At 43.1% G+C, this 15,397-nt stretch overlaps 1 protein-coding gene across 1 annotated transcript in view; it reads right to left on the reverse strand.

The window, feature by feature from the left end:
• CFAP74 (cilia and flagella associated protein 74) overlaps positions 1-9,230 on the reverse strand; it is a 35,472-nt gene extending 26,242 nt beyond the window's left edge. The window contains exons 1-12 of the mRNA XM_038160103.1: positions 9,103-9,230; positions 8,629-8,719; positions 8,051-8,197; positions 7,773-7,871; positions 6,239-6,343; positions 4,968-5,141; positions 4,258-4,368; positions 3,016-3,118; positions 2,121-2,278; positions 1,414-1,621; positions 832-1,014; positions 2-172 (exon numbers count right to left, since the gene is read on the reverse strand). Coding sequence (XP_038016031.1) covers positions 2-172; positions 832-1,014; positions 1,414-1,621; positions 2,121-2,278; positions 3,016-3,118; positions 4,258-4,368; positions 4,968-5,141; positions 6,239-6,343; positions 7,773-7,871; positions 8,051-8,197; positions 8,629-8,681 — 1,512 coding nt within the window. The 5' untranslated portion in view covers positions 8,682-8,719; positions 9,103-9,230. The remainder of the gene's footprint in view (position 1; positions 173-831; positions 1,015-1,413; positions 1,622-2,120; positions 2,279-3,015; positions 3,119-4,257; positions 4,369-4,967; positions 5,142-6,238; positions 6,344-7,772; positions 7,872-8,050; positions 8,198-8,628; positions 8,720-9,102) is intronic.
• Positions 9,231-15,397: the final 6,167 nt, after the last annotated feature.

Raw genomic sequence — 15,397 nt, forward strand, 5'->3', positions numbered from 1 at the left:
CCTTGAAATGAATGCAGCTGGGTTTGCTGTGGAAAGCACAGCCCTTATGCTCCTGAGCAGGCACAGTTTGCTTGGGAAGAATTCCAGCTTGGAGTTTCTCCATTTTTTTCTTAGCCATTTGTTTCCTCACTGCCCTGATAGCCAACTGTGCTGGATCTTCTGCTTTGGGCACCTGAAAGGAACATGAAGAAAAGCCACCAGATCTGTGTGTGACCACGGAATCTGCAGCTCCAGTAGAAAAAGCTGCCAAAGGAATCTTCCAGCACCTGGCCAGCCTTTATCTGGCTCTCTCCAGTCAAACCCAGCATCCCAACCTCAACATGAAGAACTGAATGGATTCTCAGCTGTCTGTTCTGCAGTTTATCATCATCCAACACTACAAAACCATGTTTTTCATGGCAGAATTAGATTTTCTGCACTTTAAAGGTTTTTTTTTTTTTCTTCTCAACTTATTAAACATTGAGAAAAAAAACAACAGCTGACTTCACTGGAATGTTTCAGCCATGGTCCAGTGCTTCTCCATGCAAGTCTAGGAATATGTACTGACATGATTTCTTTTTGATTCTGAGGTTTTTTTAAATTCAAAGAAGTAAACATAATGTGATTTATGTCTTCACAGATTTCTGAACTAAACCTAAAGCACTGCTTTCTCTTTGAGAGAACAAACTCCTCCAGAACAGTGTCAACCAGCAATGACTGATGATATTCTCACATCTGAATTGCTGCATCTATGCAATAACATCATGTCTGCATTTTAACTGCAAAATACACAATTATTGGTTTCAAGCAAGGTTCTTTTTTGTTTCTAACAGGAGATATCACAACATTTACCTTGTGCAAGTAATATTCCTGACTCCAGAGTCCTGGGAACTCTGGTACCAGAAGGGTCTTGTCCCTCTCTGTGTCTTGATCACCACTTTCCCAGAGCACATCCTGGGGTCTGCTCTCAGAAGTCTCTCCTTGGGGAGCAGTTCCCTCCCCAGCCAAGGAACAAACTGATGGAGAGCGCCATGGCTTTGGTGAAAGAACACAAGTTTTGAAGACACAGTAAAAAACTACAGTTACTTCAACAGTTATCAATTTCTGAGGAGATCTTTTAACACAAAAATTACAGGTCTTTGGCTTTTTGGCCTCTTGGCCTTTGGTTCAGAGGCCAAAGATGCAACTTAGGCCAACCTCCTCTTAAAACACTGAACACAGACAAAATTTTACATTAAAAGTCACTATATTTCCTTCAAGAAAAAAGGAAACTAACAGATATTAAGAGATCTGATGGGGAAATTACTCTCCACTTGTTCTCTACTGTCTCATGTTTGCTTGTAGTCTGTGCTATTTTTAAACAGATTTCAATGACCTGCACGTTTAACAAAACAAAACAATCTGAAGAGAGTTAATTCCTAGGCCTTTGATTACCTGTGGTGTTTCTCCATCTGCGTGTTTGCAGGTCTCCTCACTTTGCCAAGCTTTCCTGCTCTGCACTGAAGGATCCTCCAGTTTACCACGAGCCTTAATTGCCTTCGTAGGAGACTGACTTTTTCTCTGCTTGTGAACAGCGGCTCTTTCTTGCAAAATTCGAGACACAATCTCCATTTTTCTTGACTTCTGCAGTTCTCTAAAAGCTCTGCAATCCAAAGTTGTAAGAAATATTAAGCCAAGCATGGTTGTTTAACAGTAATATTAACTGCAATCCAGTTCCCTTGGAGCCTTTTAGCTAAATAGCGAGTCTTTCAGTTGGGTTCAGTGGTAGTTTGTGCCAAGACACCAAGTGATTCAGAGGCTGTTTATACATTTTTGCAGACTAAATATACTCAGTTACAGTGTTTTAGAAGGCTGATACAGACTTTCAGTGTTCAGGAGAGGAAGAAGGACAGTTGCTTCAGGTTTCCAGTTTAGGGTCACTGAACTCCCCTCCTGGAGGAGTCATGGAACACCCACGGAGCTCTGGAGCTCTGAGCGCCCCTAAGGCAGAGTTCAGGGCACCAAGAACAGACTGTGCAAGTGGCACACACAGAGTGGGAGAGGGAGTTCACGCCCTCCAGGCACCATCAGAGATGTTCTGCCTTCAGGATCTGACTGAGCTCCAGGGAGCAGGCAGAGTTTGATATGGATATGATACTCACTCTTTCCTTTTTTCGTGCTCTTGCTGTCGTTTATGGAGAAAAACTTCCCTGATAGCATTGCCTCCTTCTGCTAGGATGGCCTCCCTCATTTTCATCTCCTCCTTCTTTGCCTCCAAGGCCTTTGCTTTGTTCAAAATCTGGAGAGTTTGGAGCCTTTCCTATGAAAGTCACACAAACCAGCTATGTATTTGATTCACATATTAAAGAATATAAACCAGAGGATCTAATGCTGGTCCCCTTATCTAAGTATCCATTTGTGGTGGATGTCTCTGAAGCAGAAGGTATTGTCTGTAATATTCTCTGTAGCCATGGGGTGCTGAGATGCAGAAAGCTCTGACTAGGTCCAGGCTACTTCTCTACCCTTCCAGCCTGCCCCTGGAATGCTGCTCAGTGAAGGAATGTGAAAAGATAACAGTTCTAAACAAATCAGGTTTAAATTAAGATCATTCCCTCATATTCTACAGAACATAAATAGAAAAGCAAAGCAGCATAGCTCAGAAATCCCTAATTTATACTATTTAAATTCTCAAATAACTGTTTTTCTTCCATATGTTTTCTCCATGTGGAATATTTCTGCATTGGGATCCAAATAACTGGAAATCCTTCTGGCTGAACTTCCAGAGAACTTTTTTTAGTATGCATTATTTCCCAGAGAGTTCCCCTCCCAGAACAACTAGACTGTTGACAGAATAAACCGCATCAGCAGAAGTGTCAAAACCTGCCCACACAGATCTCATGCCATCCCTGCAAGGGTTAAACTCTCCCCAGTTTCAAGGGGTTTGGTCAGTGATGTGATCAGAAATCACCACAGCTCTGCAAGGCAAACTGAGCTGCCTTGCATGAGAAGCCATCCCGAGTCAGTGACTTCATTCCCACCCCAGCCCAGCAGCAGTACCCTGTTGGAAGTGATGCTGGTTTTCAGGGAAAGCACAGCTTGTATCCTTCTCTCCATATGCTCCTGAGCTTTCGCTTCTTCCTTTGCATTTTTTTCATGAATTCTGTAAGCAAAGTTAAAATCTTTCAGGCTCTCATGCTGGAAAGCTCTTGGTAATGGAATGGCTGAGCTGACAGGGAGTAATTGCTGCTGTGCAGCCTGAGTGCTGGGCACTGGCTGTGGGCACAGGGAACAGCTGCAGACTCCTCCAAACGTGGCACTGCTCGAGCTCCCAGTGCCAACAGGTTTTCAAATATTTTGCTCAACAACTTTAATTTTTTTAAGTTTTGGATATGAAGAATGTGTTTCATGTTATGACATATGACTGGCTGCTAAAATAAAGAATTCAGGTGTTGCTCATATAAGCAGTATCTAAACCTTATGTAGCAAACTTTTACCAGCCAAGCACATGTACCCACACTAAAAATAAACCCTGAGAACTCTACAAGTTGGAAATATGTGGGCAGGAATCAAAGCTGGGAATATTCCAGCTAATATAATGGGAAAAAATTAAGATTGATACGTTAGATATATTTGTCGAGAAAAAAAATCTCTTTGATTTTGTTTTTCTTAATTATGATCAGTTTGTACACACCACCTAATAAAATAAACCAGCACAGAAACAGTACAATTGCTTCAATCATTTTACAATTAAGTCCTAATATTTATATATTAGGATATATTTGCATATCTGTAAAAATAGTAACAAATGTTCTGTTTCTTCAGCAGCAAAATAATTCAACACCAGAGTAATATGAAAGAATATGTAATTTAAAATCAACCAGAGCAGCAGCACAAAGAACTGGCCCATCAATCTGCTGATGCTGTTTTACCACATTTCTGAGGGGACATAGAATGGCACAGGGCAGGTTTCAAACCTGGATTTTAGTTATACTGCTACAGTTGATGACACACACACCTCCCTAAAATGTTTCAAACCATCATCAATGCCTCCAAGGCCAGAGCCCTCATGACAAAGACTCCAGGGAATCTGGAGGCCATGCTAGGACACTGAGTGGATTTTCTTCTTTCCATGTCCTTTTTGCTTTGTGAGATCTCAGTGCCTCACCACACTGTACCTGGCACGAGATTTCCAGGTGAAACAGATGACACAACTTACAGAAAAATCATTATTTTTCAAAGATTGGAGGATAAAGTCTTGCCCAGGAGAGAATGCACAACAGGAAAGGAGTGAAGCCCCACCTAGCCATGCTTTGCCTCAGGAAGCAGACTGCTTTCTCATGGTTCCTTTTGGCATCCTCGAGGAGTTTCTTATTTCTTTCTTCACATTCTCTCCGGGCTTCCTCCTCTCTTCTGCAAAACACAGACAAAGCAACAGCTGCAGCAGGACTAAGGAACACAATGAGACCACCTCAATGAGACCTCAGGGTGGGCTTGGGGAGTTTATTGATATGTGCTGAAATTAGGACATTTGTCCACTCTCCACACCCCCTACATTATAGAAAAAGTGATAAATGCCACAAAAGCCACAGACTGACACACTTTTGCTTTTGGAGAGCACTTTTGTGCTTTCTGGTGTCGCTTCTGCTCCAGGAAATCTCAGTGGACTTCACCATAAGCCCAGAAGGTCCTGGAATGCCAACAGGACTGCAGACACATGCAGTTAGTCTGAGCCAACAAACTCATTTCCTATGATAAAACCCCCTGCACTTGTAGTTTTTTCATTTCCATTAAGTTTATTCCCATAGATCAGAAATCCTTACTTGCATAACTGCAAGGCCGTGGCCAATTTTTATTTTAATTCCATTTCCTCATCAAACATTCCTGAAGCACACCCAGCTAAGACACACAGTAGCACCAGGATCTGAACTAGCTCATCTCAGCACCTGCAGCAGAGAATTGGCTGAAAATAAAACAAGCAAGGCAGCAGGCTCTGACTTTGAGGCTCTTACTTCTCTCGAGTCCGACGTGTTCCTTCTGCTTGCAGGGCTGTTATTTTTTCCTTCCAAATCCTCGCTTCTCTCTCCTCCTGGTATTGCATCTGTAGCTCCTCCTCATCTTTTTGAAGTTGTTCACGGAGGATGTCGTATCTTTCCTGTTCAGTTTCTATCTGCCACAGCTCAACCCTTTAAAAAAGTGTGAATTGTTTTCACGGGAATACTGATATTCTTTCACTTTAAGGTGATAAATTGAGTAGGGAAGGCTCTATGGGGGAAATAAGCATGTAACCAAGTTTTCTTTTATTATTTAAAAACATATTTTGAATCAAACCCTTTTACTGACACAGACTAAGGCTTGTATCTAATACCATATCCCTTTCAAAGACATCAAAAATATTGGTGCAAAAAAGGTAAAAAAATAAACCTCAAGTTTGTGTTTCTCCCATATACCTAGAAGAAAATATGAAAATCAAGAAAAATTCTAAAAATAGCTTTTCCTTCAGCAATAAATAACTTCAGGGACAGGCCACAGCTTTTACTCTTCTGTGCTTTGCTGAAGGAACCAGCTATGACAGAGCTGAGGACATGCATGTGTTCTGTGTGTTGCTAATCACACAATAAACAAGCCAAGCCTTTTAAAGCTATTACACAATACTGCAGCAGAACACGCTGTATCCTGGTTAACCACTCGGCTAATCACAGCTAGAAGCTCGTGCCTGTGCTCCTCCTTTGATGTACCTGTGGTACCAAAATATAAACACACTCACCTGTTGCCTCCTGCAAAAGACACTTTTACTCTGTCTGATATAAAGAAGTCATTTATTATGTGTGAACAATCAATTACAAGCAGCAGTATTAGCTTGGCATAAGAATACACAGTACTGCTACAATGTCTCCATCATGCTAATTTTCTATCCTTTCCTTTATGCCCTATAAAGCCACTAAGAGGCATGAATTACAAGTATTTATGCTCATGCACACACAGATTTACTTTAGTCCATCTTATTTTACATTTGAAATGAGACCTGTTTAGGTCACAATTTATGCACCTCTCATAATAAAATCAAAACTTTATTTCAATGTGCAAAGCTAACTTGGGGAATGAGCCACAGCACCCAACTTAGTAAGGAATGAACCATGCAAGCTTAAAGTTGCTCTAGAATGATGCAGTTCCGTATTTACAAGCAATTTCTCTGTTGACTAACTTTTGAATCCATCCAACAGCATATGAAGAAGGTAATAAAGATTGATTCCCCTCCCACTTTCTTCATCCCCTCACTTACAAGTTTTGTTTCAGTGTCAGAGCAAGCCTCAGCTCCAGCTCCTTCTCTCTCTCCAGCTCAGTGCACAATCGGCTGCTCACGGCCTGCAGGCGGGACACGGCTGCACTGGACATGTCAGTGAGAACCCATCAGGCAGAAATGTGAACAGAGCCCCCCGTGCAAGATCAGCAGGAATAAAGCACAGCTCTAAGGCTCACATTTATTCATCAGAATCCCAGCAATTCATGCATCCCCTTGTTTAACTTTCTAAGTGTCCATTCTTGACGCACAGCTTTCTTTAAACTCTTACACACCGGTTGAAAGGAACAGGTGAGAATTTCAAAAGCACTGACCAGTAGCTTAATGTAACTATTCACTTCTCAAACTGATAAAAGCAGTATTATTCACAAAGATAAGCGTAGGTGAACCTAGAGAACCCAGACTGAGTTTGCTTTTAAAATGCTACTACAATATTCCATACACTTAGCCTACAACTGCAGCATTCCCACACAGTCCTTTTCCTTCTCTCCCCAGGAGAACTAGCAGACAGTGTGCTACAGGATCCACAGACAGTGGCCTGACTATACTCAACACAAACTCCCATCCTCTAAATGAAAATTGGATCTTCTACCTGCAGCTACTCCTCTAAATTCAACATTTCTCTATTGGCATTGGTAGTGCTAATGGCAGCCAGGATTTGCGTTATTGCTAAAATACAAAGACTTCAAACTTCAGAAGCCAGAAATCTATCAAGCCTTCTCTCTCCACTAGTCACTTGCTAAATGCAAGAGATTGGGAGAATTGCTATTTTTTCCATACCTAGAGCTCTCCATGTGACCCATCATAAGGATAAACACTACTGTGCTTTTCTGTCTTTGCTGGGATTTGTTACTGTCTCTGAAATCCCACTTGCACCACCTCAGGAGGCTCATTTGCATCAGCTCATCAGTTTTGTTTAAGCAGCTCTCCCATTCTGGCAGTTAACCTGCCTTCCTTTCTCTCATTCATCGCTGCTCGAACCTGGAGATTAACACAGGTTAGAAATGCAGCTGCGAAGTTTGTTCACAAGCCTCTGGCTCCTGGTACACAAGCCACCCACTGCTTTCTATTTAAACCAAATGTGAAGAGTACAGTAAATTGCCTCCCACTTGATAGCACAAGTGTTTCAGAGCAGCTCCTGTATGCAGAGCTACTCCTGAAAGGCATTCCTGCATCCCAGAACAACACAAGAAAGAAATGGCACACGTATGTGTGTGTTTATAAAAATATATACGCACACATATATAGAAATCCTGACTGAATAATCACCAGAAGCAAAGCCATGACCTCCAGGAGTGCCACAGCACCTTGATTCATCCGACTGAATAGAAGATTGACATAATTGACAGCAGTGGGCTAGGCTGATTTAGTACCTGTTGTTGCATTTTAAAATACATGCCTCTTTCCCACCCATTCCCAAGTTTCCACCTCTTCCTGCTCTTATCTCATTAATTACACACAGATGAACATAGTGGATGCCTGTAATCCTCGGTATCCAGAAATACTCTCTACCTACACATTGCCAGCCTCCTCCTCTCTCTCTATTTCCATGTCTACATGATCCAGCTGCTTTGCCAGCATCTTGCTCCGCAGCCGACAGGCACTCAGCGTGTCACTGCAAGAAACAAACACATCATTGCAGGTTCTGTTCTCTTCCCAGTGGAACTCTTCTTCTTGGGGGCAAGATTCACAGCCAGGATTCCTGTCAGATACATAGCTCTATAAACTCTAGTATTCATGATGGATACGGTATCTCAGTATTTGCTGATGGATTATGGTTTCTCAAACACTAACCTGGTTTTTTGGACCGTCAGTTTCTTTTCCCTGACCATGTCATCGAGCAGTTGGAGGCTTCTCTGTGATGTTAATATGCGAATTCTGTCTGCAGACTTCAGAGGCTGAATGTTACCAACTTTGCCCAAAGAGTGTTCTGAGATTTGCCTTTGAATTGGAGCACACAACCAACAAAGAAACAATGTGAAACCGTAGTAATGGGAAGTTTGTCTGACATCCTTACATCCCTGCTTTCTGTTTTATTCTAGCAGAACTTACAAATAAGACATTATAAATAAGGAAGAACATGAACACAAACAGCACAGGAAGTTTGCATGCATGGACTTAAGCCAGGATTGTCAGTATTGGATATCTAATGTTGAACATTTATACCCTCATTAAAGCACTAATGATGTGTCTTTGTTTTAAAATGCCTGGGGCTCCTCTTGATCCCACCTCAGCTTTGCAATTTTACTGTTCCTGAAGAATAGTTTACAATTTTAACAGGAACATTTTAAACTAGTTTAAGCCATGTCATGCACAGCTGGTCACTCAGCACCACTGAGGAAATTCTGTTTGAACTGGAACAAGGTATTTACGTGCTAGAATCAGACTGGTCTCCAGCATCTTCAAAAGTGTCCTTGTTTTCCATCTTGCCACCAACATCCAGCTCTTCTTCCAGCTCATATTCTAGCAGATATTGAAACAACAGCTTAATAAAGAGACTTTGAATTTTAAAATGCAAAGCTTTCTATATTTGCTGTCAAGTCACAGCGTGGAGAATCAGACATGACATTTTATAGCATTACTGCAGTGTACATTAAAAAATTCATATGGTAAAACACACAGGACTATGATACACCTGCAAATGAACAGGAGAATGTTCTCTGCCTTCATGAGGAAGTGCCACCAAGAATCCCATTTATGTGGGAAAATCCCAGACAAGAACAGGGAGGGGGACAAGGGAGGATATTGCATTGTCAGGTTTTGGCCAATCATCTAACATGTTTATCTTACATTAAGTTTACATTAATGTCAATTTTTTGTGAGTTATCAAAATAATTCATTTTCACCTTCCCAGTGTTCTTCCACGTCAGGGAGCTGACCAGCTGCATCTTCTTTTTCTTCCTCTTCTTGTCTTTCTTCTTCCTCTTCTTGTTCTTCTTCCTCTTCTTCTCTTTCTTTTTCCTCCTCTTCTTCTCCTTCTTCCTCTTCTTGGCTTTCTTCTTCTTCTTCTTGTCTTTCTTCTTCTTTTTCTCTTTTTTCTTCTTCCTCCTCTTCTCTTTCTTCTTCTTCCTCTTTTTCTTCTTCTCTCTCTTCTTGTCTTTCTTCCTCTTCTTGTTCTTCTTCCTCTTCTTCTCTTTCTTTTTCCTCCAGTTCTTCTTCCTCTTCTTGTCTTAATTCTTCTTCTTGTCTTTCTTCTTCTTTTTCTCTTTCTTCTTCTTCCTCTTCTTGTCCTTCTTCCTCCTCCTCTAGAAACACTAGAGGAGACATTTGCTGTTCTCCCTCACTAAAACTGATCTCACGACCTTCCATGCTGGCAGTTCTTTCCAAATGACCAGGCTGAATAAAAAGAAGAACATGTTTTCCACATCAAATATCCAACAACTTGCAATAGTGGTGACTGTCTCTGGAGGCGAATTCACAGCACTCAGTACACACTTCATGCACGTGAAATAACAGGATGCAACCACATACCTCTGTGCTAGTTACACATCTTGAGTATCAACTATAATAAATCTCTTAGTGAAAAGCAGGGTCTCTGCCTTTTTTCTTTTTAACATAACAATCAACTCAGTAATGAAACAAACCTTCTGAATGTATTTTATCTACTTACACCATGGCTTTACCCCAAATGATTTGGGCACAACTCCAACAAACACTATTTGTTCTTGCGTTTTGTGGAGTTCTCCAATGCAAAGCAAACTGCTCCCAAATGTTGTTACAATTTATTAGAATTCAGTAAATTCTGCATGTCATCTAGAATGAGTTATTACCACATGGTTGAGCATTTCACATCTTACCCACAGAAAGACTTGGACATATGATTAATTTTAACGAAGGTGGCTCAGCTTTGAGTGCATTTATGTAAATCCTTCTGCAGAACTCAAGAACAATCAACAAGAAGAGAGCATCTATTTTCTCCAGTTAAGGAGCAGAGAAAACAAATTCCAGGATTTAAAGTATAGAGGAATGAGTAAATGATAGAAACCACCTGTAAGCCAAGCAGGATTCCTACGCTGGGCTACCGATTTAGGGATGTCGGTGGCACTAAGAAGCGGCACAAACATCAAACGAGCGGCCAATGCAGCAGCGGCCCCAACGCCTCCAGCCAAACCCCTGCGCTGGGAGTTTGTGCGGCTCCAACTCCCAAGTAACAAAGTTTGGGGTGAATAAGGCCGAGACGCACAGCCCGGCAGAAGGCCCGAGCCCCCCCACAGGCCGCCCCGGGGCAGCCTCGGTGTTTCCGCCGCTGTCCCCTCACGGCTCACCGCGCTCAGCCCCCGGCCCGGCTCCGCACGGCCCCGGCCCGCCGCGCCGCCCGCGCTGCCACGGCAACGGCGCCAACCACCGCGCGCGGGGGCGCCGCGCTCGCCCCGCCACCGTCCGCCCCCGAACCGCCGCGGGCGCGGGGCGGCGCTGCCGGCGCGGCTCGCCGGGTCCCCCCCGCCCGCGGGGTGGTGCGGGCCGGGATGGGCCGGGGTCCGGTGTCCGAGGGCCGGGGGCCGTGGTCCGAGGGTCGGAATCGGGTGTCCGAGGGCCGTGATCCCTGGGTCTGGGTCCGGTGTCCGAGGGCCGGGGGCCGTGGGCTGATGTCCAGCGTCCGAGGGCCGGGGTCCCTGGGTCTGGGTCTGATGTCCCTGGGGTCTTCGCAGTTGTTCAGATCATTGAGTTCTTGAGGTTTGAGCCATCTTGAGCAGCTCTCTGGGGTGTTTTCCTACTTGACGATTGTTTACATTATTTATTCTCGGAGGTAGATTAGAAAATGAAACACTGACACGGCTCCTGCCCGGCTGTGGTGGCGAGTGAGCTTATTGCACGTTCTTTAGAAGAATGATTTACACTTTGGAAATACAGCAGCATTAACAATTCCATCTCATTAATGTCAGTAATTACCCTGGTGGGAGCACCTCTACCTGTGCTGCCTGTCTGGGACATCTGATTCAGGTGGCTTATGGTAACCGAAGCCAGAGACATTCTCAGTGAACTTGCAGCTTGGTGTTTATTCCCATCCATTTATAACTTTCAAGCAAGTTGGTGGCATTATGATTAAAACCCTTTTTGTGAATTCGGATGACTTGCTGCGAAGTGAAGTCCTGTGGATTTGGGGCTGGAGAACTCATGTTAGAATACTGAAGGTTTCCAAGTTTCAATCCAAAAGGAATCTGTCTCAAGTGTCTTTTCAGAAGTAAGCCTGTACTATCCTGACAAAAGCATTTCCCCACTAGTTACTAATGAAAGGTTATTACAGCAGAAATCATGTGCTGCTCATGCTGCCCATTTATTGTGTCACATTCTGAACAGGTCCTCTGGCTTCAGCAGCACTTGCAGCTCTAGAGCTTCAGTATGAACTTCTGTAATTGGTATAAATATGCACAAAATCACTCCATGAAAAATCTTTAGATGATATTTCAGTGATTTACATACTCAAAGTGAATCCGTTTGAATGTTCTGTCCTGCAGCGGAACCTCCCGAGTCCCTGTGTTTGATATCAAGTGTTCAGTACCAGATTTAGGGTGCCCAGAGAAGCTGGGGCTGCCCCATCCCTGGAAGTGTCCAAGGCCAGGTGGGGTGCAGCTTGGAGCCACCTGGGACCCTGGGAGGTGTCCCTGCCCATGGCAGGGGGTGGCACTGGGTGAGCTTTGAGTTCCCTTCCAACCCAGGCCGTTCTCTGATTCTGTGGTTTTAAACTGGTGATGAACTGGGTTTCCTTTCTCCTGTATTCCTTGTGTTACCTTGACAAAGTCAAGGACCAGTGCAGCTGGATCCACAGCAGAGCAGATCCCTGTTCCCTCACTCTTGGCACTAGGCCTCGATGACGTGCCAGAGAAACCCAGCTATTCAAAGACTCCCAGGGATTCAGTTATTAAAATCCTGAGACATCATCTGCACCAAAATACACCCTGATCTGTACACAGAGACAGATGCATTCTCAGATTTATTTAGTTAAAAACGTTCCTTAATTGTAAGCAATATTTCTGTAATTGTTATCGTTGCTATGCGAGTAAGGTCTAGGTTTTGATCCCAGGCACACGAGCACATGCTGCTAATCTGAGCATTTATTTCCACTGGCACACACGGTATGGAGTATAAATTACTCACAGTGACCAGTGCATTGTCCCACATTTATGCTATAGGTCCTTCATCTTGAGAAATACATGGACATTCTTAGCTCTATAAATGGTGGAATCTTGATTTTATGGCATCTATTCATATTACATAAAACAAATTACATACAGACATTTGCAGGATTAAAGCTACAAGATGTAGGCTAAAAATATGCAGTGATTAACTGTATAGCTCTCTCTGCAGATCTGGAATAGTTATAACTGTGTTAACTCTGAACCTGCCAGTCCCCACAGTCCTCGAGTTGGGATGAAAAACATCCAAGCACGGATTTTCCCCTCAAGAAAACACTCAGAAGAACACCTGGAAATATCACTGATTGCCAGTTTCTTGTGACATTTTTCTTCAGGGTATTTTTTTCAGTCCCAATTTACAACTGTTAGAATTATTTTCATAACAACAACATCAACAAGGGTCACGATTTTGTGTCAGGTGAATAATGTGTTTTTAGGGAAAGACAATGTCGATTTTTCTCGCTCATATAGATAGGAGAAGGAAGAAGATATCTGCAGTTCCTCTGGAGGAAATTACGGCTCCCCAGCCAAGTTCTTATCTCTCAATCTACAACTTACGTCTATCAACTTAAAGCCAGTGAATCTTCAAGATTTAAGCTCCTGGAAATGTACAAAAAAGGCTTTGGTTGATGAGCTCTTCCAGATTTTGTGGGCTCTGGACCCCAGTGATCCATCTTGGAGAAACTGGGAAACACAGTGAGCAGATCCAAATTAAACGCTGCTGTTTTGCTCGAGGGAGGTTAAATTCAGAGGCATTTCTGTGGAGTTCCTGCAGTACCACCTCAGGATCAGCTGGAAAGGCAGCAGAGCTGGCCAGTTCCCTGTGCTGTATGGCTGCATACCGTGCTTCCACAGGCACTTGGCATTTCCCTTCCGAACGTTTCCAAGGTGACAGGAGCTCAGATATGGAGCTCTCCGGCGTTCAGGCAGGAAGACGTGCCAATCATGGAATCTGCATTTTGGCAGGGTGGTTGATATCAATTACATAACGCGGCTTGTCTGCCCCGGCTGTTTGATGGGCATCGATGTTGGCCTGTAAACAATGGCAAACATGGATTTGTCCGACTGTAAATAATGGCAAACATTGATGAGCCTCTTCCCAGTGACTCATCCTGACAGATGTATGGACAGGGAGTGAGGGGCATTTGCTGTCAGAGCCCTTCATGCAGGAACGGCCTGGGATGGCACCAGCTGGGAGCACACCCCGAGAGCAGCATATCTGGGCATCGATGTTGGCCTGTAAACAATGGCAAACATGGATTTGTCCGACTGTAAATAATGGCAAACATTGATGAGCCTCTTCCCAATGACTCATGCTGACAGATGTATGGACAGGGAGTGAGGGGCATTTGCTGTCAGAGCCCTTCATGCAGGAATGGCCTGGGATTGCACCCCGAGAGCAGCACATCTGGGGTAAAAATGTCATCCTGCTCCTGGAATTTGCCCTGGTTGGGGGCAAAGGGGGGAGTTTCATCCCACATCTGTTGCATAGAGAAAAGGAGGGCAAAGTGTCTGGCTGCGGTGCGCTTCATGATTATAAAAAAATTATGCAGGTTGAGGGAGGAACTAGATGTTCTACAGAACATTTAGAAACAGATAAAAACTATATTCCTAGCTTTTAAGGTGAAAGGGAAATTAATATTGTGGTTATCCAGATACTGATTAAATACAGACACATTTGTGTTGGGGCTGGGGGACGTTCAGACAGTGCAAGTACAGTACAACCTCTGAAAAGAGCTAAATATTTCCACCATGCAATTGCTACTGATATTCCCAAATCTCATTTACAAAAATAGGCATATGTGTGTAATTTATATATCTAGAGACATTTGGCGATGTTGCCACAACAGTCTTTCACGAGCTGCTTAGGTGGAATCATGGGAGGGTGAGACTAATTATCCCTGTGGTACATTTTTTTGCCTCTTAAAATTATATGTGACAATATGATATCTTTATTTTTCTGGCAGTAAAACCACCTGTTCTATTTAGAAAATGATCTATTAAGAATACCAGGTAATGCAGAGCAGCCGTAAAATAAATTGAAATAATGTCCTTTTGATACAGTCTCAAAATCCTGAGTAATAAATGACTGCAAACTTGTTTTTTGGCCCAAATCACTGAGCATGCTTCTCCTCAATCCCATCAAATTCCACCATCCAAGAAATGATTGTATGGTAGCAGTTACAGAAGTATGGATGACTGTGATCAGGGAAAATTCATACCTGTTACACGTTCCAAAAGAAACATTCTTGGCAGATACTGAAATGTGGGTTTCTGCCTTCAGTGTAGTAAAATATACTTCAAAGTTGTGACCTTTATTAGTGCTTGAGTAGGGTAGCTACTTCAAGAATTAGTAACTGTTGATACAGTAGTAGTAACAACTAATGATTTAATAAATAGCAATCATTAAATGTCATTGGAAAATTGTCCAGATGGAGATGGAGCCCGTTAGCATTTGACCTGGGCGTGGACAAATACTACAGAAACACTGATTGAAGGGTCTGTGTGGCTTCCACAGATCTACTCCAGCTTTACTACAGCACAGATCAAAGTTTGCCCCAAGCTGTGTAACTCTGACCCGACAGCCTGGTCCTGCTGGAGCTGCAGTGACCCCACACAGTCCCCGAGGGTCCTGCGGAGCCCCCCGTGCAAGGGCAGAGCGTGGGATGGGCATTTCCCTGAAGGCTGGTGCCTGCAGCCGTAGGGATTGAGGAGAAGTTTGTCAGAGTGAAAAAAAGGCTTAGGAAACATCGAGTATCATGGGCCATCTTTTTAAGACTATTTGACAGTTCCCAGCCAGCAGCTAAAGCTAAAGGAAAGCTTTAATTATTTTCAAGAGGATTAGATGAGAAAGATTTGGAGAGCTTATTTATTTAGTTTTGTTTTGATGTTTTAATGGCAATTTTATTAGTTTCTTAATCTATGTCTTAGCAATTTTAATCTGTCATTGACTGTAATGAGTTTGGGATATTTAGTAGGAAATTAAATGTATTGTTGACCTTTATTA

Source organism: Motacilla alba, chromosome 21 (genome assembly GCF_015832195.1).
Source record: "Motacilla alba alba isolate MOTALB_02 chromosome 21, Motacilla_alba_V1.0_pri, whole genome shotgun sequence".
Lineage (NCBI taxonomy): Eukaryota > Metazoa > Chordata > Aves > Passeriformes > Motacillidae > Motacilla > Motacilla alba.